The sequence below is a fragment of the Aspergillus fumigatus genome, chromosome 3 (genome assembly GCF_000002655.1).
Source record: "Aspergillus fumigatus Af293 chromosome 3, whole genome shotgun sequence".
Lineage (NCBI taxonomy): Eukaryota > Fungi > Ascomycota > Eurotiomycetes > Eurotiales > Aspergillaceae > Aspergillus > Aspergillus fumigatus.
The window spans coordinates 1,153,970-1,179,838 of NC_007196.1; the positions used below are offsets into that span (position 1 = coordinate 1,153,970).

Consider the following 25,869-nt stretch of genomic DNA (forward strand, 5'->3'; position numbering starts at 1 on the left):
TTGACGGTCTACAAGATCCTCCCAATAACTTGATGAGGACATCAAGTGGTTACTATACCTAAAGCAAGTAAACATTACAGAAGACTGATGATATGTCATGCTACGAAGCGTGATCGGCGTGACATGAAAAGGATAATCAATTTGAGAAACAGCGAAACGACCAGCATCTCAGTTGCCAGTTGCTCTCGATTGAAAAGATACACTATTATACAGCCCAAATTTCATCGTTCCTTATCCATCAGAGACGTCAACGTCTCGCTCAATCGCTTTGAACTCCATGAACTCCGTGGACTCCTGTGGCGGTTGCCCAAAGTATCACGCCGCGCACCTCGCTCGAATTTCGCGAAGAGAATCCGTCCTCGACCTCTCGTTCGCTCAAAACGATCTATCGCCCAAACCAAAGTCAACAACGACTCCCAGCGCAGTCGGCCTGCGTCATCACCAGCGGACCAAGTTCCCCGAGAGACATTCTCACTAACAGCCAGCTGCAATGCCCTGCCCGTCGCATCGCGAAGTGGACGCGCCAAGGCTGGGTTGCAAGCCAGAAGTCTGGTAAGGAGTCTCATTCGGAAGACCGTGGGCCGCTTCGATGCCTTCGAGGGCGACAGGCTCGGAGTCGAAATTAACCATAGAATCAAATGGAAATGCTGATAGATCTCCTGAGTCGAGAATGTCAAAGGAGAACCCGTCTTCAATGACCGAAGAATCTGGCTCAGTGGATGAATCACCGTTGAATAGGCGGTGGAAGTCATCGTCAGAAAGAGGAGCTGCAATGTCATTTGCAGCGTCATGTTCCACGCCAGAGCCGAGGTCAAAAAGCGGGAGGGCACTTCCAGGTCCTTCGAGTCCGCCAACTGACACTGCAGGTCGCACAACACCGCTGCAGGATGTTGTGTCACGTCGGAGGACTCAGCCAGACTGGAAGGCTTTAGAGTTGGCGAGTAATCAGTGATTGAGGGAGTGGGAAATGGAATTCGTTCAAGAGGAAGTTCATCACCTTCTTGCTTGAACAAGGTTGGTGTGAGAGTTGGAGATGCTGTGGCAGGAGAACCAGGCTTCGGAGTGCTGTTACGAGAGTTTCGAACCTCGGCAGTCAACTGGGCGAGTTGTTGGCTCAATCGATTGTTCTCAGCTTCCATCTGCGATAGACGCTGGAGAAGGAATTGATTTTGCTGTTCCATCTGAATCTTCTCGTTCTCCAACTTTTCCATTTCAAGTCTCTTGCGCTCGCGAGACGTCTGTGCCGCCGCACGGTTTCGGAGAACACGCTCGATGCGCCGCTGTTCCTTTTCATCTTCTGTCTTGGCCCGTTTTCTTTGGGAAGTGTAAGTCAGCTGACCCAACTGACTTCGTCGGACGCGATAGAACATACCTTGGAGGCAAATTGGTCTTTGGAATGGGTAGCTCCTGTCCCCATGACTTCCTTTTCTTAGGTGGCTTCTTCTCCTCTGTCTTTGTCTCCTGCACTTTGGTCTCTGGCGCCTTCAACGATGTATCCGCAGGCGAGACTGTGAGTAGCGGGAGAGCGGATGCTGATGTACCAGACAAGGACTCTACAACTGAAGCGAAGTTGTCTTCCATTTCGTAGGCGTGATGGGTCAATCCGGTAGACAAGATCACAGGTATTTGCAGCTCTCTGCGAGTATCTCAGGGAAGGAGGATGCAGAGAACAAGCCTTGTATGGTTAGGGACCTGATGATGAAGTCCACTTGCCCGGTTTACGAAAGAAAAAGCCACGTTGGCATAACGGTCAAACCCGGAGCCAGGCACCGGAGGTCTGCTGATATGGTGGGATACGGTAATGTGGGCAGCGAAAAGAGGAAACAAAAGGACAAGTGTTCAGAAGTTGGTTGAAGTGGTCAAATGTGACGGGGAAAGGTGACTCTTAAAAGGCCAGCGTGGTCAGTTCTGTCAGCAAGGGGGCGGAGCTGCCTCCGTCAGCATAACTACGGTAATGTTTCATAAATTACGAGAATCCCACACCTCGATAGCTCACCGGCAGGTAGCACACGCCAGGAATAACCGTATTGAAACTGTAATTCAGGCAATGTACGGCGTAACAGTGAACCAAATCTCACTATCCCTGGAAATGCGGCCCCTCTAAGCCTCCGTTAAGTCAAACATCCCATTATCTGAAACACCACAAAGTTAGAAATCCTGCGGTTCCAGAATTGTGAACTTTCCTCTGTGCTGTATCGGTGTCAGGCACACCCACACTGGGAACAGAGTAGGAGTACAGAGTACTATACTTCACGTACCCCTCGGGTAGACATTCCACAAAGACTAATATAATGTAGTACTAGGAATTTCTTGGATGATTGCCAACCAGCATGGGATTAATTTATCAATGCTTGAACGCTCGATAGCCAATACTCCTTATGTGTCATGAATTACCCAGGTAAGTGAGGGAGTAGATGGTACTCCGTACGGAGTAAGTTGGTGGTGGCCCCCACTGTGAATTACGGCGCAACAAAGAGATTGAGGAAGCCATTCTTGATCAATAGTCTGGATCATCTCCAGAGCACTGCTATTAATATCAGAGCTCTTAGTGTTAAGTCACAAAGTGTCCCACTTCATCTACTCTCTAGTCTAGACAGACTACATAAAGAGAACCGAACTGTACTCCGTAGAGAACCAGACAGGTGTATGTAGTTGCTGTAGGTGTATACCACATGGTACTACCACATGTCCATGTGTCTGTAGCGAAGGGGCTGAACTCACTCCAAACTTTGGAAAGATGTTAATGCTATTTTACAGAATATCCAGAGGTATTTACTTATGTATCCCATTGTCTAAGTGCTTGAATGTTGTCTTATCCTGCTTCATGAGGCCTTGAAATTGTAAGCGAGTCCACAACGCCGTATGGAGAGTAAATAAGTCTCTTCCATCTGGGCTCTTGAATGAAGGACATTCAAGGTAACCGACCCCTTCAACATTACTCCGTAGTCTACGGAATCGCGCGTATCGATGAAAAGTGACATCTCAATGATGAGCTATCTTCCCATACTAATCTGGATATTTGAAGTTTCATTATCCTTAGTAAAACATGGTTAGAATGACCTAAAAAATGAGTATATACATTATAGATACTATTTCAATATACGGAGTACATCTCTCTTTTTCAAAGAAAAGCTATAGCAATTCCTCTGGATACTAAGAATTAGGGGTATATATCACCCCCTAACACTAAGTGCTACTATATCCCTCTATATATATTTGGAAAAGAGAATGATCCCTATATAATAGGTATACTACTTGGTATAGATTAAATATTAGATATCTAATCCTTCAAATAATGATAGAAATAGTATCCTTAATCTTATATCACACACAGCTCATTCGTAAGAAACATACGGTAGCATTGGATGCGAATACTAAGCTTGAGAAAGAAGAAGAAGAAGAAACAGAAAGAGGGAAGGAAAGAGAGGGAATCTATATACAGCTTGAGCGTGAGACATCTTGGTGCTGTTGGTTGTACAAAGCAAACAGAAAATCCCCAACTGAATCTCTCAATATGGAATCACTTCAAGATGGCGGTCAACAGTCTGGTACGGCAGAATGTGAGCAACCTCTAAGAGGGCTGTCACATCACCCCCCTCCTTAGGCCGGGATCGTCCCGATTCGGCGAGTGGTTGGTCGTCGTCAGGGTAGTCAGGGACGAATTCATTAGTTTCAGCAGCTCGTAGCCATTCTGGCAGTCGTTTCGGGGGTCCAGGTAGGTCAGGATATCGGGCATGGAAGTCCCGGATCCGTTCTGGGGCGTGCTTGAAGTTGTTGGCTGGATACCAAGTCAGGTCTGTATCATGGCCTTTCCACCTAACATGATATTGCAGCTTGTGGTAGTGCAATCAGACGGCAAGGATCTCATTAACTTCCCATTCGTCTTGCCCCTCAACTTTGATGGGTGGGGGAGGGTCAAGATGCTGCCCTGTCAATAGTTCGCTGCTTGGGGCTTTCCGTAATTTTTCAGGCGCAAAGATCGGATGCACTTTGACGCTAGGCGGTAATTTGAGTTAATAAGCATTTCCCACCTTCTCCAAGATCCGATACGGACCTGCCATCTGATCACTGAGCTTCTGGGTTAGGCAGCTTTGCTGCCAGTCAGCGGTGGTAGTAAAAACATAGTCCCCCACATCAAAATCCAGCTCTCTGCGGTGTTTATCTGCTTGTACTTTTTGGCAACGCTGAGCTGTCTGCATGTTTGATTTTGCTAGCTCCCATATCTGTTCCATTCTCCTTACCAGTTGTTGGGCCTCTTGATGATCTATCTGCAACGTCTGGGGTGAGGAGGCTTTTGTCTAATTAAATAACGTGCGTGGTTCGTAACCTCTTTCAACTAGGAAGGGAGATAGACTAGTAGAATTACTAGGGAGTGCTGCTGCTGCAAAGTTCAGGATAGGTAACCATTCATCCCAATCATCCTGGTAATAACTAACAAAAGGTTGCAGGCGTTAGGCGATATACTGGTTCATAATTTCTGTTTGGCCGTTCGTTTGTGGATGCTGCCCTGATGATAATTTAATCTGTATTTAAAGAATTTTGCATAGTTCATCCCAGAACTCCGATATGAATTGTCCTCCTCAATCTAATACAATAGTTTCGGGCAGCCCTGTCCATGGGTAGATGTACTGGAGGAAGAGCCAGGCCATGTCTTTCGCAGTGGTGGTCTTATAGCAGGGAACAGCAACAGGGCGTTTAGTTAATCAATTAACGACTACAAAGGCCGCATTAAACTTATTTTTTGAACGCGGGAAGGAGCGGAAATCCATGGATATGTGCTGCCATGGTTGATCTGGTATTAGTAACGGCTGCAGAAGTCCTGGAGGCAAGTCACATTGTGTCTTTAATTGCTGGCAGATGAGGCAGTTCGCCATATATTAATCAACATCCTTGCTCCAGGAGGTCCAGTAGTATTAATCCTTGACTAGTTATCTCATCTTCCCCTTCCCTGGATGCACTGTCGATGGTTAATGGTGGATTTCATCCAGCAATTGGGCTCGGAGGTCTCCCATATCTGGCACGACCAATCTCCCTTGGAAGAGAAGATGATCTCCTTGCAATGTCTATCGGGGATCCGCTGCCGCATGGGCTTTCTCTCTGTCAGAATCCAATTCCTCTGCTGTTTGGTTTGCTTCTAGCACTCTGGCGACTACCTCTGTTGATCTGGATAATGCTGATATCTCTGACCTTATCTAGGGGCTAAGGTATTCGGGTTTCAGCAAAGTACGGATACGGTGATCATTCTCTCCCTTCTGGTGCGTTGTGGCAGGTCGCGAGAGGGCATCCACAAGAGTGTTCCACCGTCCTGGACGGTATTGGATGATGAATTAGAATTGAGAGATGAATTCCGCCCAATAGGCCTGGCGTGCGTTGAGCTGTTTGGACGTCATGAAATACTATAGGGCTTGGTGGTTAGAAAAGACATTAAATGGCTCTGCACGCTGTAATCCTTCTAATTCTGCTTACTATTCCTCAAGGGCTCTGATGATTGCAAGCATCTCTTAATCATAAATGTTATAATTCTGCTCTGCTGGGGACATAGTCTTTGAATAGAATGCCACTGGATGCTAGTCTTTAATACCATGCCTTTGGGATAGCACTGCTGCGATAACCTCCGCAGAAGCATCAGTTTCTACTCGCGTTGGAAGAGATGGGTCATATAGTCATAGCAGAGGTGCTGATACCAGTCGCTGCTTTAGCTTCTGGAAAACCGCTTCACACTCTGGGGTCTATTTAAACAGAGTATTGCTTTTCGTCAGATTGATTAGGGGTCTGGCTATCCGGCTATATGCCTTAATGAAGCGGCGGTAAAAATTGCAAAATCCCAGGAAAGATTGCACTCCCTTAACAGTTGTGGGAACTGCCTATTTTTGGATGACTTCTACCTTCCTGGGATTAACCTTGATGCCTTCAGTAGAGATGATAAAGCCTAGATACCGCGTCTCTGTGATGTGGAATTCGCATTTCTTTAAGGATACCTGCAATCCATTTTCCCGCAATTGTTGCAGCACTGTTCGTACATGTAATTAATGTTCTAATTCATTATCTGAGTAGATCAGCAGATTGTTGACAAAGGCTGTTAAATACTTATCTAGACAGTTAATAAAGACATGATTGACAAATCTTTGGAATGCAGCGGGTCCATTTGTAAGTCTAAAGGGCATCACTTAATACTTATAGCTCCCATATTGAGATCGGAAAGTCGTCAAATCCTCTAATTCAGGGTCCATTCAGATCTGATAAAAGCCCTGCCGGATATCCAGCTTAGTGAAGATTTTTGCTTGAGATATTCGATCTAACACCTTGTCAATGAGTGGTAGTGGATAATAATCTTTTTTTTGTGATAGCATTAAGTTTCTGATAGTCAACGCAGAAACAGAGTCCTCCTCCTGGTTTCTCTGCCATCAAGATTGGAGAAGTAAATGGCGCATTGCTAGGAACTATGAAGCCTTTATGCAGGTTGTTAATGATGTACTCTCTTACAGTCTCCAGCTCTTCTGCATTCATCTTGTACAGAGGGCCGTAGCCCACATTGTTTGCCTAGTCTAGTTCAATCTGATGGTCGAATTCGCCTTGGTGCGGAGGTAAGATGTCAGATTCTGATTTCAGGAAGACGTCTGCGAGGTCATGATAAGGCTTTGATAGCACTTGCTTAATCTCACTTAGCTCTTCCATTGCCATGCTATTAACAGTGGTCTCCCTTCCGGACTCACTTAGCGGCTCACTAGCCAGTATGCTTACTGGCTTGTTCAACTCTCTGGCTGCTAGACGCAGAATCTCTATGTGGGATGGCTCTTCTGGACCTCTCTTATCCTCAATTAATTAATCTAGCTCATATAGAGAAGTGGTGAAAACAGTAGTCTCTTGCTTCTGCGCACATTGGTGGAAGGCTATAGCTCTTACTACTGCTATGTCGACAGTGATTTTCTGAGACATTAGTCTGGCTATGATCCGGATAGCAGGCGCAGGCTTGACTTCTTGGGCACTGTGGAAAGCTTGCTCTATCTTAAGCAAAGCATGTCATTAGTTCATTCCTTCAGTTCGTGGCGCTCGGTATGGGGGTGGTTGGGAAGTGCTCCTACTGACGTTGTAACAGTATTGCTCATTACTCTCTTGCTGTATTTGATTAAGTGAAGTGGGAGATTTGAGAAGGGATTTATTGTTGTAATCATCTTGCATGCAATGGAAATGTTGATCTTGTCCGATGGCGTCTCTCTAGTGTTCCTGATTGATAGATTGTCGACCCAGGCAACTGTGAGGCACGTCCTGATTCATCTAAATAGCTATTTCTTCTTAGTAGGAGGCAGGGGAGGACTAAATAAGTTACTTAGCCGCGCAGTTCACCAGGATCTGATGTTTTGCTAGCCACATTCGACCTAAGATGATGTCATGGCGCCCTATGTCTAGTATCAAGAAGGGTATCTATCGTTGCACGCGATTATCAATGGCTAGGGTGAGGAGAATAGCATGTGTCAGTGGAACTAAGTGCTTTCTGTTGAATCTAGTAACAGCATGTTCCCCTTCCAGTGGTATAGTAGGTGTCCTAAATCATTAAGAGATGCTGATAGCTAGTGAAGTGTTGATACAGGCATAGGCATTGGCTCTACAATTAATCAATGAACCAGCAGATACTGAGAATCTATTTATTAAAAGGCGTGTTTGCATTATAAAACTATCCTCTTCATGGCCTAGTAGGTTCCTCAGATCTAGGTTACAGAGTTCGATTTGCTTTTTGCCTAGGAAGGAGACTTGTCCTAGGCTTAGTTGTTTTCTGAGACCCCTTGTTCCTCAGGAACTGGCTGTTCCAGCACTTTCAGCTGCTTAATTTGCTTCTCTAGATAATTTGGACTAATGTGACCTGGCTTAAAGCAGTGGAAGCACTTTCCTTCCACCATCAGGCGCTTGCGGGTTTCCTCATCCAGGCTAGGGGTAGCCGTGCGTCCCTTGGCTGCGGTGGTGGTGAGGTTTGTCTTAGCTGCTTGGGTGGTTGTTCCTCCAGTGGTTGCGGTTCCTTTGCTATGGGTTCCTCCACTGGCGTTGTTCATGCAAGAGCAAATCCGTTCCATGTTCTTAATGTTGGTGGCTGTTTGGTTGCAGTAGTTAGTGAACTCTTAGAAAGATTTAGTGTCATTGTTGTAGGCAGGCATTGTTAATTCTTGCATGTAGAGTGTGAGCTTGTTATACAGGTCATCTTTCTAAGTCTCTTCTACCACTCCTGCTTCTGCGGCCAGATACAAGAACTCAGAGAGGAAGTCATGCTACTTTATGCTAGGCCTTATATACAGGGTGTTATACTTCTGCTTAGCCACTCGCTCGTGGTTGGGGTCAGTGAAGATATTCTCTAGATGAACGAGCATATCGGTGGCGTCCTTGTAGGGGTTCGGGGTATCGTCTCGGAGACGAGGAGCGATATGCTTGCGGGTGTTTCCTTCAGTTTAGCTTGCAACATAGGTGATTCAGAGGGTTGGAGTGTTGTAATGATTAGCATTAGCTTACAACTTCTGTTTAATCGCCAGAAATTAGTCTTTAAATCAAGGGTCTTTGCTGTTTCCTAGGAGCGGAGGGTCAGGGATCTTAATTAACTTGCTACTAATTCCAGCTGGAAAAGTCTGGGAGCTAATACTTCCAAAGCCACAGGCAATCTGTAGGGCAAATTCATCTTGTTCACGCCATACTTAGTCCAACTGCTTGAGAGCATTGTCTTGTTCCTAGTTAGCAGTATTCAGTGCCGTAGTCAGATGGTCATGCTTAAGAATTGCTGCTTCCTTTTAGTCCTTCAGGGTATTGGCTTCTTCGTTCAGTTTAATGACTCATTCGTTCATGAGAGTGAGGTCCTCGCCTCGCTGGTCTGACCAGTTCTTGAGATTTCTGTAGATCTGGGTGATCACCTCCTAACAGCGGGTTGGATCAGTCTTCCAATGCTCAGTGAATTCTTCATAGGAGACGGATTCCGCCTCGCCACTAGTGTCTTCATCCATCCCATCACTCTCAACTTGGTTCATGAGAAGGGTCAGTTGTCTAGTGAATCCATGGGCATGGCTGCCCTCTGATGGGGGGATCTCAGCTGGTTTAGCCATTTTGTCATCCATTCAGTCGTTCATCGGTAATTTGTTCTTGGTCTTTTCATTTATCTTGATTCGCCTGTTAGTTCGCACAGTTCGTTCGGTCTAACTATTAAGCATTGTTGGCACGCAGAAAAATGCTTGCTTCCAGAGAACAGAGAAAGGACCACAACGCATTGTTTAATAAGTGTGGTGAAGATCTCTGCAATCTAGTAGCAGGGAAGAAAAGAGAAATAAAGAAAGCTTAGTATTATATCACACACAGCTCATTCGTAAGAAACATACGGTAGCATTGGATGCGAATACTAAGCTTAAGAAAGAAGAAGAAGAAGAAACAGAAAGAGGGAAGGAAAGAGAGGGAATCTATGTACAGCTTGAGCGTGAGACATCTTGGTGCTGTTGGTTGTACAAAGCAAACGGAAAATCCCCAACCAAATCTCTTAATATGGAATCACTTCAAGATGGCGGTCAACAGTCTGGTACGGCAGAATGTGAGCAACCTCTGAGAGGGCTGTCACATCTTAGACATTATACTAGTATAGTAATATGAACTATAAGCTGTTTAAGATAGGTATCTTAAGAGAGCCCTAGAACAGTATTTTCTTAATATTTTTGTCCTTTGTGTGGTTAGCAATATAGGAAATATACTTACATTTTTCTTTTTAAGGATTTGTCGTTGAGAAGGCAGTTTTTCGTTGAGATATCGGGATCGGTTACTCCATAGTCATTATTTCAGGATACTGTTCCACCTCGGAGAATGGAACGTATGATGTTTATGCAATCAACAGAATTGGTACTTAATTATGCAAGAAATATGCTGCTGGGGCGACAAGGGAGTCCAGGAGCCAATGCTCAAAGTACAACATGCTGGACTATCATCATCGGCATGCACAATGTCTAAGGATATTGACCTTGGTGTATTACTGTAGTATCTGAGTCTCAGCCTTCTTAGTCATTCTAGTACATGGCAAGTTGGCTATGAATGCATTGTTACAAAGCTGAATTGAAATTCATTGCTCAATATTCTATATTCTGGTGGTCACTGTCATGTGCCAAGCACTGTAAATACGCTCGCTGCTATAAATATTCCGACATTTGTTCGTCATAAGAATATTAACAGGACAAGATGAGCAGGAGGGATAGCGCTTTGTATAATGCTAATGGGCCGTATCATAGAGCATTCCATTGTAAATTCCTCAAGTGATGAGACAGGTGATGGCGAAGCCCCTACCTGAATGCATATTACCTACGCGGATCATATTGACAGTATTGAAAATTCTTGTTACCCTTTATCAGTCCTACTCTCTAAATAAGAGCAATAGTAGCGCTGATGATAATATTTCCAATCGCCCCGGGAATATATGCAAAAGAATCATTTTTCTGAAAACCCCAAACGCCCATCCGCAGTTACAGAAGCTCATGAACAGAAAACATGGCAAGACAGTTCAACCGAGCCGATGGCTTTGCCTAAAACGTGACATCCATCGTGTCATCGCCAGCGTCGAGAGCGCCCTGCTTTTCTGGGTCAGGTACAACCACGCCGCGTCCTCTACCTGCCAACAATTCCCGTCTGACCTCAGGGCCGATATCCTTGTGGCCCCGAACTAACAACAGGTCAAGGAGAGCTTCACGCTGATCTTCAGTGATATCGTTGCGATAACGTTGGGCAAAGACCAATAATGACTGGTGCCAAAGAACAGGAAGCTTATACGCTTTCGTAGCAGCCCCAGAAGGTCCATCGGTCATCATCGAGTCCTCGGCATTGTCGCAAGCGCGGAAGCGCAGAAAATGGAAAACGAGAGCGTCAATCACCTTATATGGAAGCGCGTACTTCTTCTCGAGGAACACACGGATGAAGACATTGACCGCACCCGTGCTTTCGAGAGATCTGAGAGACTGTTCTGCGGCGAGGTCGCACATGCGAAGTAGAGCAGCTGCGGAGTGCAATACTGGGATAGATACACGTGCGATGACAGAAGAGACGATGTGCGCCTCCCGTAGAGTGCAAGTACCACTCGATACCAGTGGGAACAGCAGGCCTTTGAAAAAGCAAGCTGGCTTGTACAGCGCCTTCTTCAGAGCATTGTAGGTATGAACATTTAACTTCTTTGTTTCGTGAATCTCCTCTCGAACGCGGTAAAGGAGAACTGTCGATATGAACTCCTGTGCAACGGCTGGCTTCGATGATATGAAAATCCTAGTCCCGGCATAAACAGCGTTCGCTGTCCACGACTCGGGGCGAGTGATAGAGAGAAGAGTTGGCCAATTGGGGACAGAGGGAAGAATCTTGAAAGGCTTGGGAAGAGGTCCGGACTTGTAGCGAGACAATATCATGCCGACTCTGGAAGAGACCATAAGCACAATGACCATGGGAATGGATGAGACGAGCGCACTCACTTTTCGTAGACTTCAACAGCTTTTGCGGGTATCTGAACGGCGTCTTCGGGCAATCCTCCACCTTGAATCATGGGTCCACCATTACCGGACTGTTTCGCTTCATGTTCTGCGATCTTCTCCAATATGAGATCAGCCAGATTGGTGCTCCGGCCAGTATCGGTTCCTCGAGGATTGAATATAGGATCTTCGTCACCACCTGGAATAAACTTGTTGAACATGTCAAGGTCATTTGGATCAACCTCCTAAGGCGATGTTAAGCAAACGAAAGTTATCACTTTGAGCGGAGACCACCAACCACTTCCTCGACCTCTTCTTCATCACCCCACTCGTCTTCGCGAAACTTCTCCTCATCGTCGGATAAAGCTTCATCATCTTCAAATCTCGACTCAAAATTGAAGGCTGAATTAGTTGCCATATTGGCTGCACCAATTGCAGCTTCGTGCTCCGCGGCATCTTCTTCCGCCAGTTCTTGCCCAATCTGTAAGATCTTTCTCGTCATTTTCGCGTCAATGTACCGCTCTCCATCTTCACCATCATCATCTTGCCGCCCTTGACGCTTGCTCTTCTTGCTTGATTGGGTTCGAAGATGGCCCGAGGTTATGATATCCTCGGCCAGAGGATTGTGCCTGCGGGCGGCTGCTGCAGCAGCTCGAGAGGATATTACTTTGGGCATTGTATAATTGCAATTTTTGATATCCAAAGAAATATCAGTTGTTGCTCCTAGGGCATTAATAACAGACTAAATTACTTCGTACCAAGCGAAGAGGAAATAATAGTGAAGCTGAAAGTGACGTCTAGAACTCTTAATTCTTTTTTTCCCCTCTCAACTCAAGGCGTGTGTAAATTTCAAGATCATGTGACTTAGGAACTTTTCTGCCAGAACAGCTGGAGAAATCTCCCAGTTACATTGAGAGAATTGGAGCTTACCGCCTGAAAATACTTCGCTGTAAATGGTCAATTATGCCACCGCCCTTTGTCCCGCTCCACAGAAGAGTCGAAGCAATGGCTTTGGCGCCATTTTTTTTTTGCCGGAGTATTTATGTTGACCGCTTTCACATCATATCTCCAGACCTTTGCTCTCCAATCTCGCCCTTGTTGAATATTAAAGAAAAGGTACCTATATCTCTTCTCAGTGACAAGCGCCTATATTAATCTCTCAAGACTATTATACTGGGACAGTTTATCTTTCCTTTATCATTAGCTTCGGACCGTTCGCACCTGAAGTTGTTGAAGGCCCGTTCTATCACACCTTGTGAGCTCGAAATCGGGGATTACATCAGGATCCTGAATCCAGTAAGGATTTGGAAGCAGAGCTGTGAACAGAGATTCATTGGCTTAAATCGCTCTTACGCTCATTGAAGATATCTATCTTTTGCAAGGTCAGCCGAGATTCAGTATTTCCTTTTCGTTGCAGTCTATCACGTGTCTAACGCGCGGATGTTCTTTATAGTTTCCTACCTAAGTTCTACGTGAACGTCATCATATATTCTCCTGGTTTCAACGACTGCGGGGTGTAGAAGAGGCTGTCACTTTAAGCCACATTTTCAAATCCTCTCCACTCACTCACACGCAACAAGGTCCTTGCATCAGCTGCTTGTCCCGCCCAGCCAGCAGTTAGACATACAGATAATGCATTGAAGCGCGTTATTTGACTTGAGCCGCGCACAGTGCGCCTGTTGTTGCCAATAATTAGGTTACAATTTACTCGTGAACCGTTATTGACGTCCACATGTCGTCTATACAGCCGGTAGGGTCGTCTGGCCCTTCGTCCAACATCAATTCTCCGACTTTACCTCCAGGAACCGCACCTTTCTTCAGTGGTACAGTCACAGGTCAAAACGCACGATCCTCGCCTGCCCCTCCCAGCAATGCATCGGTGCAAACTGATGGCACAAGATCGAAACGCAACAAACGCGATAGCCGGAAGAAAAGAGAGGCCAAGGGTCTCGACCAGGAATCCATCCCGCCTAAGAAGAAAGCCGCTGTTGCCCCGAACTCCGCGCTTCCGAGCTCTGATATCAGCATTCTCAGACCCCTCTTACTTGCCGAACCCAGAGCTTCGGACCTATTACCGCCGCAGCCTCGTCAACTGAGTTTTGTGAGTCGCAAAACATCAGACGTGCTCGGTCAGAGCTGGGACTTCTATGAGGTTGTTGACAAACTCACAAATAAGAATGGCTTTCGTTATAGCTACGCTATAGCTGATCCAGGCTTTCCACACATCAAGTACCGGCAGACCGACGTTCCCCCGTATCATGCCCGGTTCAGTTTTGAGGATTCGCCCGCAGCGATTTTTTTCAGTGAGGATGCGCGCGCGGTAACAGCCAGCAGCGCATGGCATACTGCGCGTGCTAATGTATGTGCTCGCGAGGGTGCATATTATTACGAGGCGCGCGTGATCAACGGGATTCCTAATAATTCGCAATCCATCTCGGCTAACGAATCTTCTCACCGCACGCCAAAAGGTCACGTCCGTCTTGGATTTGCACGACGGGAGGCTGATCTCGATGCGAACGTGGGTGTTGACTGCTACGGATACGGAATCCGCGATGTAAACGGCGAGGTAGTCAATAGAATGCGCTGTGAGTACTTTTTTCCGAAAGGCGAATCAATTCGCGAAGGCGATGTTATCGGCATGCTCATCACGCTTCCACCACTGTCCCTCCACAAGAAAGTGGTCGAGGGGACATATGACCCTGCTGTCGACGGAGATGGGACTTCGCCGACATCAGAGGCTCACACATCGACAAATCTTATTCGGGATCGCATTCCCTTCCACTATAAGTCCGATTTCTGCTGGCAGCAGTCAAACGTATTCTCCACAAAACACCTACGCGATTATGCGTTCAACCTCAAAGAGACACCCACATTTGGTCCACCATCGCCGTTCAACAGCGAAGACCCTTCGCTACGCACGCTGCCAGGTTCGAGCATCACAATTTTCAAAAACGGGGAGAAGATGGGTACTCCATTCAAAGAATTGTATGCGTTCCTTCCACCGGCCAGCCGACTTGCAAATGGAACCAATAACTTGGGCATTGGTGAGCGAGAGAACGCCGATGATGGAATGATTGGCTACTACCCCGCTGTCAGCTGCTATGGCGGCGGTGCTGTGGAATGTCGCTTTGAAGGGCCATGGTGGGTTGGACCACCGTCTCACGCAGATAACGGCGAACCTGTCAGGGGCATTGGCGAACGCTTCAATGAGCAGATTGTCGAAGACGTCGTGGCCGATATTGTTGATGAGGTCGAAGCAATGCTCATATGGGGCGGTGTTGACGGTGATGTTGTTGGCAATGCGGAAGTTGACAGTGCTGGCGCCGGTGCTGTTGGGGGCTCCGAAGTTCTGAAGGGCGGAGTCGGGGCAGCATTTGATCCTCGGTTGGATTCAGTCCCTGGCGCGGCCGAATTTGCTGACACCGAGAATATTTCCAACGGATTGGAAGCTGGCGTCACCGACGCGGACGCAGGTCATTTGACGACCGAGGATACTCTGAGTGTGGGCCATGAGGGCTCTCCCAACCCTGCGACACCCTCAGCTCCTTTAGAGAACACTGTCCCGACAGAAGATGTCGAGATGTCATGACTTTGAGGCCCTCTCATGATCGGCTGGGGTTCGCTTGTTCCGAGCCATATCTGTCTCCCTCCACTTCGGATTCAGTCCATCGGGAGATCTCTGAAACAGCAAAGCATGCCTTTTCGGACGAAGGACGAAGCAAGGCCGCTATTGTGCACGAGTGGAACTCAAAAGACTTCCACAATGCATTGTCAGAGCAGGTACAGCTGATATTGTGTACAACCTCTGCCTTGAGACTTAAGGTGTTCAAATATGATGTACGACGTATATTACATGCTCTGCTACACTGAACCCCCCCGTAATTGGTCTAGATGAGTTATGTAGTCCGCAACTAGAGATTGATTATGGGTATTGAGGTGAAAAACAAGACTACATCAAAAGATTTTGCCTTCCAATGACTCCGACACTTTAAGGACAAGCTCATCGTCCCCGTATTGCCCGATGATTTGAATACCAGCAAGATCAGCATCGCTAGAACCTTCATCCCGACAGTTAACTCTGACTGGAACTGACGCAGCTGGCAAACCAGCCAGGCTTGCAGGCACTGTAAACACATCATTCGTGTATGCGTTCAGGGACGAGAAAATGGAATCTGTCTCAACCAGGTCTGCCAACTGCGGAGGACATGAAGGGGCGGTAGGGCAGATGAGGACATCGACCTCTGCCTGTTTTGATTTCAACTCAGTATCTCCTTTCTGGCGCGAAGGGGATATCGGTTGCTCTGCTCTGAAGACAGCATTGAAATCGTGCTGGACAAGTCTGCGGACGCGCTGCGCTTGAATAAAGTAATTATTTATGGCATCGGCGCTTAGACTGAAGGCGCCGAGTAAGATACGCCTCTTCACTTCGAGACCGAACCCGTCCCCTCTAGTCTTGGCATATAGATAGCTCTCAGGCTGCCCACCAGAATCCGGGCTGTTGCAGCGGGAACCGTATCTGATGCCGTCATACTTGGCGAGGTTTGAGGATGCCTCGGCTGGAGCAAGGACGTAATATGCCGAGAGAGCTAGTTTTGTTGTTGGGAGTGAGACGGGATGGATTGTATGACCCTGCTCTCTCAGAAAAGCTATCGAGAGAGCCCAGGCTCGTCGGACCGATGGAGAGAGTTCTGATATGTTGTACTCAATAGGAACGCCGATCCTCAGAGACGAGGTCATTCTAGACAAAAGAGCAGGTTGCTGGAGGTGCGAAGCTATGCGAGACCGAGAGCGTGGAGACAAGTTTGTCGGATCGCGTGGATCATGCCGATTCACAATGCCTGAGTCCGAGCAGTTAGATTCCAATACAAGAGCACAGATCTTGAGACATGGAGGCGCAGAGAAGCGTACGGAATACATCGCGAGCCGTCGAGGCATTTTTGGCCAGGATGCCGACAGTATCCAGTGAGTTAGCGTATGCCACGACCCCCCATCTCGAGACCAATCCATAAGACGGCTTAAAGCCGACTGTGCCCGTGTAGGCAGCTGGAAGTCGAACCGAACCACCAGTGTCTGTTCCAAGAGCCCTATAACGCACTGTTCAGCACTCCAGGCATGCCCTTTAAGGAAGTTCAACCAGTTTAGGAGCGAAACCACCTACGCATAGCATTGATCTGTTGCAACGGAGACGGCGCTTCCACCAGAACTTCCACCAGCTGAGAGGATTCGTCCCTCCTGGCACTGACGCTGATTTTTGACAGGGCCGAAACACGAATTAAGACAATGGGAACCCATCCCAAATTCATCCAAGTTCGTCTTCCCAGCTACTATAGCGCCCGCTTCCGACAGCTGTTCCACAACGGTCGCATTGAACGGACTGGTGAATTTGGCTAGAATCCCGGAGGCACATGTTGTCGGAAAATCGCGTGTGCAAATATTGTCTTTAAAGGCAATCAAGCGACCATCGACCTCTGATTTTGATCTCCCTTTAGTCGCGAAAAGCATGCGTCAGGACCCGAATGAGCCAGAGAGAAAACAGGACAAAAGCTGCTGCGATCTTACCCGACTCTCTCCTAAGTTCTGCATCTCTCACTTGTTCTCGCAATGGTCCTAAATGCTGCACAGTCGTTATGAAGGCATTGAGAGCGGCATGTGACCTTTGGTTAGCGATGCATTTCTCAGCTTCCCGCAACAAGGACATTTAGATATCCTGAGCGGCGATGGTCGGTGGTGACAGGGATGGCGACGGCAGAGGCTTTAAAAACTAGAGGCACAGTTGAATGCGGTGGGTAGCAGTCCACAACATTTCGGCGAGGTGTCGGGATGGTTGTTTCTAGCCATTTCGCGAGGTTCCGGTATCTGTTGGCACGTCTTCAACGAATAGGCCCCCATAGCTACCAGAGTTTAAAAAACTAAGAGAATTATTTTGCCTAGAAATGAGTTCACAAGTTGAGATATGATTGTTCTACCACCTCTCCGGATATCGTTTTGCTCCCGCGCGTGCTTACCTGTAAATATATACATGACCGCGGGCGCCCACAAACCAGGCACACCAGGTCCTATGCAAGAAAATAATATCAAGTGATAAAAAACCTGATATGGTGTCTCCGTCCATACTCTTTCTCACATAGCATTCCATTGTTCAACAATACGCGCAAACAGAATGCGTATCAATTATTATGCTGAAGCGCAGCTTTCCTTCGGCCCGACGGCTAGGAAACGACGTCATCCGGGCTTTCTTCGACTCCACCAGCGACAACAATTAGAGCAATTGCTAGACCAAGCTGGTTCTTTTGACCTTACCTGAGTCTTTCAAATCAATTGACAGTTAAAGAAGGGCTTGACACTGCCAAACATCACTATGATTTCCCGTACTGTGGTGAAATCAGCTACCAGATCGTCCGGTGCCGGTGTTTCCCTTGCCTTCAAGAGCAGAGCTTCGCCTCTTCGCTTTCCAGCGCCATCCGACCACCATCAAGTCCCTTTACCTAATACTCGTCTGGGGCAAACGAGGTTTATCTCAGTATATGGTTATACGCAATCAAAGGCTCTAGTCTATTCGCAATATGGTGAGCCAAAGGATGTTCTACGGTAAGATCACTTAGATTGCGACTGCTGGGAAATAGATCGGTAGCCTGACTTGTTTTCTCCCTCATCCAGGCTTCACAAACATTCGATATCTCCTCCTCATGGAACACAAGTCACTCTCCGTCTTCTAGCGGCGCCTTTGAACCCGGCCGATGTGAATCAGATTCAAGGGGTATACCCAAGCAAACCGCCCTTCCAGACCACGCTGGGCACAGTGGAGCCGTCTGCCGTCGCGGGAAACGAGGGCGCATTCGAGGTCATTGCCACTGGCTCCAACGTTAAAAATCTTGCCAAAGGCGACTGGGTCGTAATGAAACAGACAGGACAAGGCACCTGGCGCACTCACGCACAGTTAGACGAATCACAGGTGATCAGGATTGAAAACAAAGAAGGTCTGAGCCCGCTTCAGGTCAGCACAGTCAGCGTCAATCCGGTGACTGCCTACCGAATGATCAAAGACTTCTGTGACTGGGATTGGATGCGGGCCGGGGAAGAGTGGCTTATCCAGAACGGAGCAAACAGCGGTGTTGGACGAGCTGCAATCCAACTTGCACGCGAATGGGGCATCAAAACGATCAATGTTGTGCGAGAGAGAAGGACACCCGAAGAAACTGATGCTCTAAAAAGGGAGCTCTACGATCTTGGGGCCAATGCAGTGGTTACTGAATCCGAGCTGCTATCTGGAGAATTCAAGAGCATGGTGAATGAATTCACCCGCCAAGGAAAGGAGCCAATTCGACTAGCCCTCAACTGCGTGGGTGGTAAGAGTGCCACTGCCCTGGCGAAGACCCTTGCTCCAGGTTCACACCTGGTCACTTATGGTGCCATGTCAAAACAGCCTGTCACTTTGCCATCTGGACTTCTGATCTTCAAGAACCTTGTTTTCGACGGTTTCTGGGTGAGCAGATGGGGGGATAAACATCCTGAGCTCAAGGAAAACACAATTAATGATGTGCTGAAGTTGACTCGAGCCGGCAGATTCAAAGATATCCCAGTGGAATACATCAGATGGACCTGGGAAACCGAAGCCGCTGAGCTGGTTGCGGGTGTACAGGAGACTCTAAGTGGATTCCGCAAAGGTAAAGGCTTGTTAAAATACGAAGGGGACGAATAATCCCCAGGATGGTGGTATAAATAGTATACTAAGTGCACGTACGCAATCAAATTATGCTATAGTACTTCACACTGATTCCATTGGCACAAACAGTGATCTGAACTGAACTAGAGACTGAATCATGCATCTTCGCATTTCCAGTTATGTTTGACCCAGTCCAAGATAAGATCAGTTAAAGTCTCGAAGGGCATATAGACGTCACTATCCCGTGCAAAATCGAGATCAAGTCTCGCAAATTTGGCGGCCAGCGCCACGTAGGGCTCGATAAAGTCAATATACACAAGATCCACTGTGTTCGGATCGGCAGACGTCCCTGGATTGATGAGAGCTTGAATGCAATTTGGAACACGGTAGAATGATATTGGCGAATGAACAGTGTCATCACCATCTATACCCCCATCATCTACAGTGGTGTAGCCAGGGAAAACCTTAGGCGTGAATGGTGTGCTCATTGGAAGCCGACTCTGATCAGTAAGATAATGGGCAGCCACATCGTCGCTTTCCACAATCTTATCGTGCATATGCATTGATTGCTCAGGTGGCGCAAGAGTCCATGGTGTGTGGTTTGTGTGGTCCTTGGGCGCAGTCAAAATTTGCGGCTGCTTGTTCAAAATGTCTACTACCGTTTGCGCTTTGTCGTAGGGGATGTCCTTGATATACCGGAAGCCGCTCGTAAAGGGCGAGACAATGAATGTCGTATCTTGTGTAAACGGACCCTTAAATATGTCGAAGCGTATGGCTCCAGTGTTGACAATGACCAACGCGGGCTTCCCTTTGCGAGAGTCATCCTTCACTTGACTAGGAAGCACTTTCTCCTCGAGCCACGTATATATACTGTCCTGAGAGGGATACTTTACTCGGGTCATCCAGAGGTCCCGAGGAGCGCAACCGTGCACCCTATCCAGTTCAAGGACATCCCTGGACTGCTGAATAAGATGCGATATATTTTGACCGTGCTCTGTGGGAAAAGAATCCCGATCATGACCAGTGTGATGGTGAAACGAGTAGAGGTTGTTATCAATGTACCGTCGGTTGAAGCTGGGAGTTGCTTGAGCAGGCTTGAGCCGATTCTTACTAGTGGACAGACCGTCGATTGACAAAAACCCAATGGTCTCCATGAAGCGGCCGCTCGCCAGCCCGTACGCTTTAGAATCGTACCGAGCATAGTCGCGGATATGATAATGGCCGCCGAAAAATTGAATTGGCACATCCCAATTAACGTTTCTGATCTCTTCGAAAACAGCATTGTATTCCTTCGAGCGAACTGGAACATGGCCGATCACCAGGAAAAGATCGACTTCTTCGTCACGAATGGCTTCTTGGAACCAAGTCGTTTTAATTGTATCCTCCACTGTATAAACGATTGTGTTGTTGTAATTTTTGGAGAAATCAAACAGAAAACCAAAAGCGACGATGCGGATGCCTTGTTTCTCAGTTGTGAACTTTTTAAACCGTGGAGCCAACGGCACGAGCTCTCCGGAAATTGGATGGACGATGTCAATGTTGGACGCCAGGTAGCTATCACGAAAATTGGGCACAGTAGTCAAAAACTCAGTCTCCGAGGTGTTCTGCTTGTACAGTTCATGATTGCCGGCTGACATCAAATCAATCTGCTGTTGACGCAGAATGTCGGAAATGTAGGCGCCCTTGGGTTCCGAAGCGTCGTAAAGACCGTTCCCTTCAACCCTGTCACCAGTGTCAATTATCAGCAGATCATTGCCCTGAGCGAGTGCCTTTTCCCGCATGCGGGTGGTGAAAGAGATATAATCTCCCCAGTCTGCTCCATAGGAAGCCCTTTTCGATCTGCATCAGCGAGCATCAACAATGGCACAATAGATGGCAAAGCCATACTCCTGTAGATGACCAGCCAGCCAGCCGTGGGTGTCTGTAGTGTGGAGGAAATTCAGCTGACCCCATTGGAGATCGCGAATGGGCGCCGGTATAGCATCTGGAGCTGACGGCTGAATAGCTAGGCCGGGTGAAGATGAATAGAGAAGAGCCCAGTAAGCAAGGTACTTCATCCTGGTCAGAGCAATGTTCCACACCATCAAATGACTTTGGAAGGAACCAGTGAGCTGTAGCTCGTTTTCCCGTCCAAACGAGTAGTAATAGATAGCTATCTACTCCATATACTTGTATGATAGCCATGGATAAACAATAATACGGAAGAAGGTGCCGGTGAGGAAGGCGCTTAGTCATCGCTAGCCCAACAGTCCCGAAGCTCTCACCAAAAACCAAAAAACTTATCGACGGCCAGGTCCGACACGGAGTTAGGAGGTTCTGGGGCTGATTTCTTCCCGCAAGTCTCCTTCACCTCATCGTCCTCATCCGCAGAAGAAGCTATCTGAAGTCGTTTTGTTCTTTTCACTTCCGGAATTACACTCTTTGAGACGGCAATGGCTGCCCCCCGACTTTTCCGCCCAGCAGCTCGCCTGCTTTCATCTCGACTTTCCGCTACACCCTTCCGCTCTACTTTCCAGAAGTCCGCCTGTGCGCCATCGATCCTACGCGCTCGGGGATATGCGACGGAAAGCGGTACTAAGGAAGTTACTGTCCGAGACGCATTGAATGAAGCCCTTGCGGAGGAGCTTGAGAGCAACCCAAAGACGTTTATCCTGGGTGAAGAGGTTGCGCAGTACAATGGAGCGTATGGCATTACCTTCTCTTAGCTACTTGGATTTGCTCCATATTTCAATCGCATGACGTGCTCTACTGTGATTCTTCTCTTCTGACCTTGTTCTTATCATCACAGATACAAAGTGACGAAAGGTCTATTGGACCGCTTCGGTCCTAAGAGGGTTATTGATACTCCCATCACAGAGGCGGGCTTTTGTGGTTTGGCTGTTGGCGCCGCCCTCGCTGGACTGCACCCTATCGTGAGTCTAATGTTTACCTATTCTTGAAAAGACTTGAACGGCTGATGGGTGCTTACATCTACAGTGCGAGTTTATGACCTTCAACTTCGCTATGCAGGCCATCGATCAGATTATAAACTCCGCCGCCAAGACACATTACATGTCTGGAGGAATTCAGCCTTGCAACATTACTTTCCGTGGACCCAACGGATTTGCTGCTGGTGTCGCCGCTCAGCACTCCCAAGATTACTCGGCCTGGTACGGCAGCATTCCTGGCTTGAAGGTCGTGGCTCCTTGGAGTGCTGAGGACGCCAAGGGTCTGATGAAGGCCGCTATCCGCGACCCCAACCCTGTCGTTGTCCTCGAAAACGAGTATGTACTGCCAGAACCGCTTGACGTTGCCGGGCTTGAGCTGACATTTGGTTAGGCTTCTGTATGGTCAAGCATTCCCCATGAGCGAGGCTGCTCAGAAGGATGACTTCGTTCTTCCCCTTGGAAAGGCCAAGATCGAGCGTCCTGGAAAGGATCTGACCATTGTTTCTCTGTCCCGCTGCGTTGGACAGTCTCTCAACGCTGCTACTGAGCTGAAGCAGAAATATGGAGTCGAAGCTGAAGTTATTAATCTTCGGTCCGTCAAGCCACTCGATGTTGAGACGATCATTCAGTCGCTCAAGAAGACCGGTCGCCTGATGTGCGTCGAATCCGGCTTTCCCATGTTCGGTGTCGGGTCAGAAATCCTCGCCTTGTCCATGGAGTATGGTTTCGACTATCTCACTGCTCCTGCTGTTCGTGTTACCGGCGCTGAGGTTCCTACACCTTACGCTGTTGGTCTTGAGCAGATGAGCTTCCCTCAAGAGGATACTATCGTTGGCCAGGCTGCCAAGCTTCTACGACTGTGAACTGGCTTTATGCGATAAATTAGAGGTGTTCCCATAATTTGGAGGATCAAAATCATGCGTCTAGTACCCTTTCTCTATTGCAAGCCTTTTCCATTGTTTCTTATCTAAATAAACATTATTCGAAACTGTACAACCACACTAGAGAATCGACTCCACCTCCATTTCTCAGCTTTTATCCATCTTTTTCTGTGCTACCACCCTCTCGATCCACAGGACTTTCAGGCAGTAAGAGAAGCGTCAAACATACTTACAGAATTTGCACCCAACTCAGGTTGAAGCACGAAGACGTCATGGCTAGTAACGCTGTCTTGAGAATGTAACTATGTACATGAATAAATTCGCCCCATTCAGACAGAAAAAGCCCATAACTCCGAAATATGCTAGCACAACCATGAGGAGGGCCCATTGCATCTGTGTATGCCGAATCGGTGGTAAAGCAATATCATTCATGATATGGTAAGCTCGTTCTGAAACGCCGGGCACCGTGATGAGCACTCGGTAGGTTTGCGAGGATCATAATAATTTGCCTCTGTATCGTTGTTTGCATACTCCTCGTCAGTATCGCTCTCTGCATTGCCGTGTTGAGCGTCCGTATCCTGTCTGGGTTTGTTCCTAACGAGTTCGCTCGGTTCACCCGCTCCTACCGCTTGGTTGGCGTCGTCGTCATCGTCATCCCCTAGGACATTTTTCCTCGTAGACACAGTAGCAGATACTGGTCCTTTGACAGTGGTAAAGGAGCTCTTGAATCCTCCTTTCTTAAACCCTCCTCCCCCACCGGTGCCCCCGGCTCCTGATGCGGGAGTCGTCCCGATTACTCTCAGTCCTGCCTCTACATCTGCCTTTCTCTCGGCCCTCCTTGCCTTTTCAGCAGCATTCGGATCTCGTGACAATTGTTTCAAGTCTTGTAGGCGCTTGCGATGTTGATGATCGTAGGAAGAGATATGAGCTTCATATTCCGGATGGCGCGAGTAAGATTTATTGCAAAGAGTACATGTGAAAGAGCTCAAAGCAGAGCGGGCAGATTCGGTCTGAAATTGTGCGCAAAAGTAATTTTAGCACGCTCTCAATAGATTTTCAGGGATTTCAAGTCGTGATTTACCTTGGGGGTAGGATTCGTGAACCCTCGCTGGTACAGACAAGACAGAAGGAGTGAGACATCAGTAACCTCGCATTTCAAGTTTCCAGAACTGGATATCAAGGTCGTAACTCGATAACCGTTTGAAGCAGAGGCATTTCGGGAAGCATACCGGTGCCATGGTAGTCTGACCTCATACAACAGGACTTTTCAAAGACATAAGAAATATGGTGATGAAATTATTGACGAGATCTATGGAGGAGATGGATCGCAGCGATCAACTGGTTGATTCAGTAACTGGTATAAATTGGTAATGGAAGGCATCGACGTCCATCATGAATGGATGGTCTAGTATCTTATCATCACTATATTCTGCCGACAATATAAGTGCCGATACCTCACCGCCATACTCCCAACCTACCATGTACCTTGCCTGAATCATGACCTAGGGACATCCTCTTCATCAGTAAAATTCAGTATAGATCTTGACGTATCTATCTTGAGTATTGATGATCTGTCAAATCGCCGGCAGACATTATAAATAACTGGAATAGCTCTGACAGTTACCTAAGGTTGGTTTGGGTTGAGTGGTGAAAAGCCGACAAGCCAATGATAATGCAGAAAAAAAGCAAGCACAGGACATTTGTAGGAGTTCCAACAACCCAAGGACGGACACTCTCCCAATGCTACCTAAGGCTTGATCATGATGATGACGATGCGATGAACTTATGAGTCGTTTAATATTCATTGCAATTATTCATCTGACTCGGTTTTAGCTAGAGATATAGTTCGTTCGTGATATAAAATGCCGCCTCAAGATCTGTCGTTGCCCAAAGTCGACGATGTCGACACACGATCATTGATTTCCATGCAGGAATTGGATCCCTCTCCAGTCTCCGAAGAGTTTGGTGATATTGAAAATGGCGACTTCATCCATGAGGCCCAAGACGTTCCAGCACATGGTGGATTGTCTCTTCCCAAACTGGGCCTCCGCGGGCATAACTGGGATTCTTGGTGTATGTTGGTAGAGAAAATGCCTTCGTCCATCCGCCGGTCAAGGGTAAGCTAATATGTAAACCTTCAGTGTCTGCCATTCAGAGATTTTCCACATACCCGCCGACTTTATTCTTCACGTTACACTTTGCCAATACCTCGCTCATTCCTCTAATGACCCGCTCCGTGCCTGCCGCCGAAAACTACCTCCTCCTCACAAGGCCTTTGTACCAGTCGCCATCTCTTGAGCACGCTATTCTTACCGTTCCCATCTTGGCCCATGTTGCTTCCGGGATCGTTCTACGGAATGTCCGTTCTTCCCGCAGGGCACGACTTTACGGCGCCGAGACAAGGTCTCAACGGTATTCACTCACTTTTTGGCCCCGTATGACCCTGCAAGCGCGCTTGGGCTATATGCTTGTTCCCTTGCTCGGTGCCCATGTTCTTGTTAACCGCATCGTGCCGCTGATGGTTGACGGTGGGAGCTCGGGAGTCGGCCTTGGCTACGTTGCACATGGGTTTGTGCGAAGCCCGGTTTTCTGGAACATTTACTATCTGATATTTGTCGCCGTTGGAGTATGGCATATCGTTGGGGGGTGGGCAAATTGGATGGGGTGGAGAGTCACCACAGCCCGAAAGGAACGAATAAACAAAAAGGGCTCACTCGAAGGGTACCTCGGCTACACAGACAGCGAGCACCGAATGAGGAAGCAGAGAAAGATCTGGTGGATTGTCAATGGCATTGCAGTGGTAGGAGCATCTATTTGGCTTGCAGGCGCACTTGGAATTATCGGACTTGGAGGGCGAGGATCCGGTTGGGAAGCGAGCAGTTGGGATGGTATGTATGACCGAGTGCCCATCATTGGGGCCTGGTTATGACCTAATCTTATTG

General features: G+C 47.7%; 10 protein-coding genes across 10 annotated transcripts; 4 read left to right on the top strand and 6 right to left on the bottom strand.

Moving 5' to 3' along the window:
• Positions 1–5: 5 nt before the first annotated feature.
• hacA (transcription factor HAC1) lies at positions 6–1,964 on the bottom strand. Its single transcript, XM_743634.2, has 2 exons — positions 1,373–1,964; positions 6–1,314 (listed from the first exon to the last, which is right to left on the bottom strand). The coding sequence occupies exons 1-2, from the start codon at positions 1,579–1,581 to the stop codon at positions 222–224; spliced, it is 1,302 nt and encodes a 433-aa protein (XP_748727.1). The 5' UTR covers positions 1,582–1,964; the 3' UTR covers positions 6–221.
• Positions 1,965–7,760: 5,796 nt separating this feature from the next.
• AFUA_3G04100 (uncharacterized protein) lies at positions 7,761–8,045 on the bottom strand (the record flags this gene model as incomplete). Its single annotated transcript, XM_743635.1, has 1 exon — positions 7,761–8,045. The coding sequence occupies one exon, from the start codon at positions 8,043–8,045 to the stop codon at positions 7,761–7,763; it is 285 nt and encodes a 94-aa protein (XP_748728.1).
• A 1,983-nt stretch (positions 8,046–10,028) lies between these two features.
• On the bottom strand, positions 10,029–12,276 carry AFUA_3G04110 (snoRNA-binding rRNA-processing protein ENP1). Its single transcript, XM_743636.2, has 3 exons — positions 11,755–12,276; positions 11,460–11,701; positions 10,029–11,403 (listed from the first exon to the last, which is right to left on the bottom strand). Exons 1-3 carry the CDS (start codon positions 12,130–12,132, stop codon positions 10,530–10,532), a joined length of 1,494 nt encoding a protein of 497 aa, XP_748729.1. The 5' UTR covers positions 12,133–12,276; the 3' UTR covers positions 10,029–10,529.
• A 912-nt stretch (positions 12,277–13,188) lies between these two features.
• Positions 13,189–15,045, top strand: cclA (SPRY domain-containing protein; the record flags this gene model as incomplete). The annotated part of the gene is made up of 1 exon (XM_743637.1): positions 13,189–15,045. The coding sequence occupies one exon, from the start codon at positions 13,189–13,191 to the stop codon at positions 15,043–15,045; it is 1,857 nt and encodes a 618-aa protein (XP_748730.1).
• A 365-nt stretch (positions 15,046–15,410) lies between these two features.
• Positions 15,411–17,154, bottom strand: AFUA_3G04130 (glutamyl-tRNA(Gln) amidotransferase subunit HER2; the record flags this gene model as incomplete). Its single annotated transcript, XM_743638.1, has 4 exons — positions 15,411–16,294; positions 16,365–16,540; positions 16,615–16,939; positions 17,016–17,154. 4 exons carry the CDS (start codon positions 17,152–17,154, stop codon positions 15,411–15,413), a joined length of 1,524 nt encoding a protein of 507 aa, XP_748731.1.
• Positions 17,155–17,814: 660 nt separating this feature from the next.
• On the top strand, positions 17,815–19,155 carry AFUA_3G04150 (enoyl-[acyl-carrier-protein] reductase; the record flags this gene model as incomplete). Its single annotated transcript, XM_743639.1, has 2 exons — positions 17,815–18,044; positions 18,114–19,155. 2 exons carry the CDS (start codon positions 17,815–17,817, stop codon positions 19,153–19,155), a joined length of 1,272 nt encoding a protein of 423 aa, XP_748732.1.
• A 119-nt stretch (positions 19,156–19,274) lies between these two features.
• On the bottom strand, positions 19,275–21,203 carry AFUA_3G04160 (metallophosphoesterase family protein; the record flags this gene model as incomplete). Its single annotated transcript, XM_743640.1, has 2 exons — positions 19,275–20,958; positions 21,007–21,203. The coding sequence occupies 2 exons, from the start codon at positions 21,201–21,203 to the stop codon at positions 19,275–19,277; spliced, it is 1,881 nt and encodes a 626-aa protein (XP_748733.1).
• A 189-nt stretch (positions 21,204–21,392) lies between these two features.
• On the top strand, positions 21,393–23,076 carry AFUA_3G04170 (pyruvate dehydrogenase (acetyl-transferring) subunit E1 beta). The gene is made up of 4 exons (XM_743641.2): positions 21,393–21,802; positions 21,908–22,031; positions 22,096–22,382; positions 22,438–23,076. The coding sequence occupies exons 1-4, from the start codon at positions 21,552–21,554 to the stop codon at positions 22,907–22,909; spliced, it is 1,134 nt and encodes a 377-aa protein (XP_748734.1). The 5' UTR covers positions 21,393–21,551; the 3' UTR covers positions 22,910–23,076.
• A 279-nt stretch (positions 23,077–23,355) lies between these two features.
• Positions 23,356–24,392, bottom strand: AFUA_3G04180 (putative C2H2 finger domain protein; the record flags this gene model as incomplete). The annotated part of the gene is made up of 4 exons (XM_743642.1): positions 23,356–23,937; positions 24,009–24,190; positions 24,232–24,265; positions 24,387–24,392. 4 exons carry the CDS (start codon positions 24,390–24,392, stop codon positions 23,356–23,358), a joined length of 804 nt encoding a protein of 267 aa, XP_748735.1.
• Positions 24,393–24,789: 397 nt separating this feature from the next.
• On the top strand, positions 24,790–25,856 carry AFUA_3G04190 (MCP1 family protein; the record flags this gene model as incomplete). The annotated part of the gene is made up of 2 exons (XM_743643.1): positions 24,790–25,000; positions 25,069–25,856. 2 exons carry the CDS (start codon positions 24,790–24,792, stop codon positions 25,854–25,856), a joined length of 999 nt encoding a protein of 332 aa, XP_748736.1.
• Between the last annotated feature and the right edge of the window lie 13 nt (positions 25,857–25,869).

Bases quoted from the DNA above. Each gene is read 5' to 3' on its own strand.
- hacA (XM_743634.2), bottom strand. From the start codon at position 1,581: ATGGAAGACAACTTCGCTTCAGTTGTAGAGTCCTTGTCTGGTACATCA. The intron at 1,315-1,372 runs GTATGTTCTATC...CACTTCCCAAAG, and splicing joins AAGACCAATTTGCCTCCAAG to AAAACGGGCCAAGACAGAAG.
- AFUA_3G04110 (XM_743636.2), bottom strand. From the start codon at position 12,132: ATGCCCAAAGTAATATCCTCTCGAGCTGCTGCAGCAGCCGCCCGCAGG. The intron at 11,702-11,754 runs GTTGGTGGTCTC...ACATCGCCTTAG, and splicing joins AAGAAGAGGTCGAGGAAGTG to GAGGTTGATCCAAATGACCT. The intron at 11,404-11,459 runs GTGAGTGCGCTC...GGTCTCTTCCAG, and splicing joins GCTGTTGAAGTCTACGAAAA to AGTCGGCATGATATTGTCTC.
- AFUA_3G04170 (XM_743641.2), top strand. From the start codon at position 21,552: ATGGCTGCCCCCCGACTTTTCCGCCCAGCAGCTCGCCTGCTTTCATCT. The intron at 21,803-21,907 runs GTATGGCATTAC...TTATCATCACAG, and splicing joins GTTGCGCAGTACAATGGAGC to ATACAAAGTGACGAAAGGTC. The intron at 22,032-22,095 runs GTGAGTCTAATG...TTACATCTACAG, and splicing joins TCGCTGGACTGCACCCTATC to TGCGAGTTTATGACCTTCAA.